This window comes from Tupaia chinensis, unplaced genomic scaffold, assembly GCF_000334495.1.
Source record: "Tupaia chinensis unplaced genomic scaffold, TupChi_1.0 Scaffold000101_1, whole genome shotgun sequence".
In the NCBI taxonomy this organism is placed as follows: domain Eukaryota; kingdom Metazoa; phylum Chordata; class Mammalia; order Scandentia; family Tupaiidae; genus Tupaia; species Tupaia belangeri.
In genome coordinates, this window is record NW_006159565.1 from 3,154,044 (window position 1) to 3,155,894 (window position 1,851).

At 53.9% G+C, this 1,851-nt stretch overlaps 1 protein-coding gene across 1 annotated transcript; it reads right to left on the reverse strand.

Annotated features, from left to right (window-relative positions):
* Positions 1-66: 66 nt before the first annotated feature.
* LOC114006933 (E3 ubiquitin-protein ligase RNF113A) lies at positions 67-1,149 on the reverse strand. Its single transcript, XM_027770012.1, has one exon. The coding sequence runs from the start codon at positions 1,057-1,059 to the stop codon at positions 67-69; it is 993 nt and encodes a 330-aa protein (XP_027625813.1). The 5' UTR covers positions 1,060-1,149.
* Positions 1,150-1,851: the final 702 nt, after the last annotated feature.

Here is a 1,851-nt window from a genome sequence, read left to right on the forward strand (position 1 = left end):
TAATGAGTAAACAGAATACCATACATACTGTTTGGCCCCTTTCTTTTTTTTTTTTTTTTTCCCAACTTAAATCATTGGAATGGCAGCCTCCTCGGGGTCTCCTGGGAAATCCGCATCGCCACCCTCGGCTGCAGCCCGACGCCTCTCCAGTTTGGCAGTCAGCTCTCGGGCTGGGTTGAAGACGCCGTTGGTCTGCTGGTCACAGATGTAGCAGCTCGCGGTGGTGCGGAAACGCGACAGCGCGCAGCTCTCGCAGAAATAATGCCTGCATTTCGTGACCACTGGGTTTTGGAAGGTCTGGCGGCAGATGAAACAATTGAAAGGTATATCCTCATCCTCGCTGTCCACTTCATAGCTCTCTTCCGTCGGGATGCCATGGCGCCCCTCTTCCAGCTCACGTTCGATCTGCCACCCATGCTTGTAGTCTGAACGGTCGTGGAGGAATTTGCAGCCGTCCCCGAAGCCACAGAAGCCAGTCTCTTTGTAGTCCTTACAGACATCCGGCTGGTAATCCCAGCGCACGGTGGCGCGCAGGTGCCCAGGCGCCCGGATGGGGCCCTTCCTCACCATCCCAGAGGAGGCGTTGCCCATGGACGTATCCTTGGGCTTCAAGTATTTCTGGTAATTATTGATGCCGCGATAGACCTTGTCATCCTCCTTGCCCCTCCGCTCCTCCTGGATCTTCTGGCTGCGCTCAAAGATGGCTTGAGCGTCTCGCTCCTTCTCGGTGTCCAGCTCATAGAGGGCCGTGGCCCCCATGTCCTCGGGCCCCACGCGTCGAGCTGAGCGGGTGGACTTGTAGACCACGCCGAGGGCCCCCAGCTCCCGCTCCTCGTTGCTGCGCACGCCGCCGCCAGCCACCCTCTGCTGACCACAGGACTTCTGGATCATTGGGTTGTGGGCCGCCCGCTTCTTTTCCGGGCGAACCACGGTGCTGCCTTCGTCGCTACTGCTGCTGCTCTCCTGGGGCTCGAGTTCCGGCCCCCGGCGCCTCCTGTGGCCCGCAGCCCCCTTTCCTCCCGGTTTTTTGAAGTGGAAGGTGCACACGTGGTCTGCCATCTTCGCCGCAGCAGGCTGCAATGCCACGTGGGAGTCGGAGCCGGGAAACGGCTGGGCGCGGTCACGTGGGCTGCACGCCACTGCCCTCCCTGCCCCCTTGTTCTCCGAAGTACACTTAGTATTTTTCCGAAATAGTACAAGTGTTCTCGTTCTTCTTTACGGCCACCTGGTATCACGCTACATGTACCATGATTTATCAGTGTTATCATTGATGGGCATGTACGTTGCTTCCGATGTTTTTGCTACCACGGGGAATGCTCAAATGGGTAACTTCGTACCTGTCATTTCCCATCTGTGCAAACAGTCGGCGGGATAAATCCCCGGAAATGCAATTCTTAGGCCTACCAATTTCATACGATTCAGGGTCATTTGTAGTTCCTTTTTCCGTCTACTGCTTGAATGCCTATTTTCCACTGGGTCATCGGTCATTTTCTCTTCCTAAGTTTTAGGAGGTTCTGCCCATCCCTACCCCAAATATTTCAGGAAGTTTACCCTTTGTGTGTAAGTGGCTGGTGTTCATACCTTTGATAGATAGGGCGTGATTATCCCACCTAGAGGTTTCTCCAATTCAGCGTGGGAGTGCCCAGGCTCTCACCCTGCCTGGACTTTGTACTGTGATGGTTTTGGGGTTTGGTCTCACCTGTAGGGCAGAAATATTGATAGTAGTTTTATTTTATATTTCTCTTACCTTGTGTGAGAGAAAAAGATGTCTGTTCTTTTTTTCTTGAGTTTTTTTTTTTTTTTTCCCTGCCATAGGATGTGTGAGCTCACTGGAGAGACAGAAGGAGACAG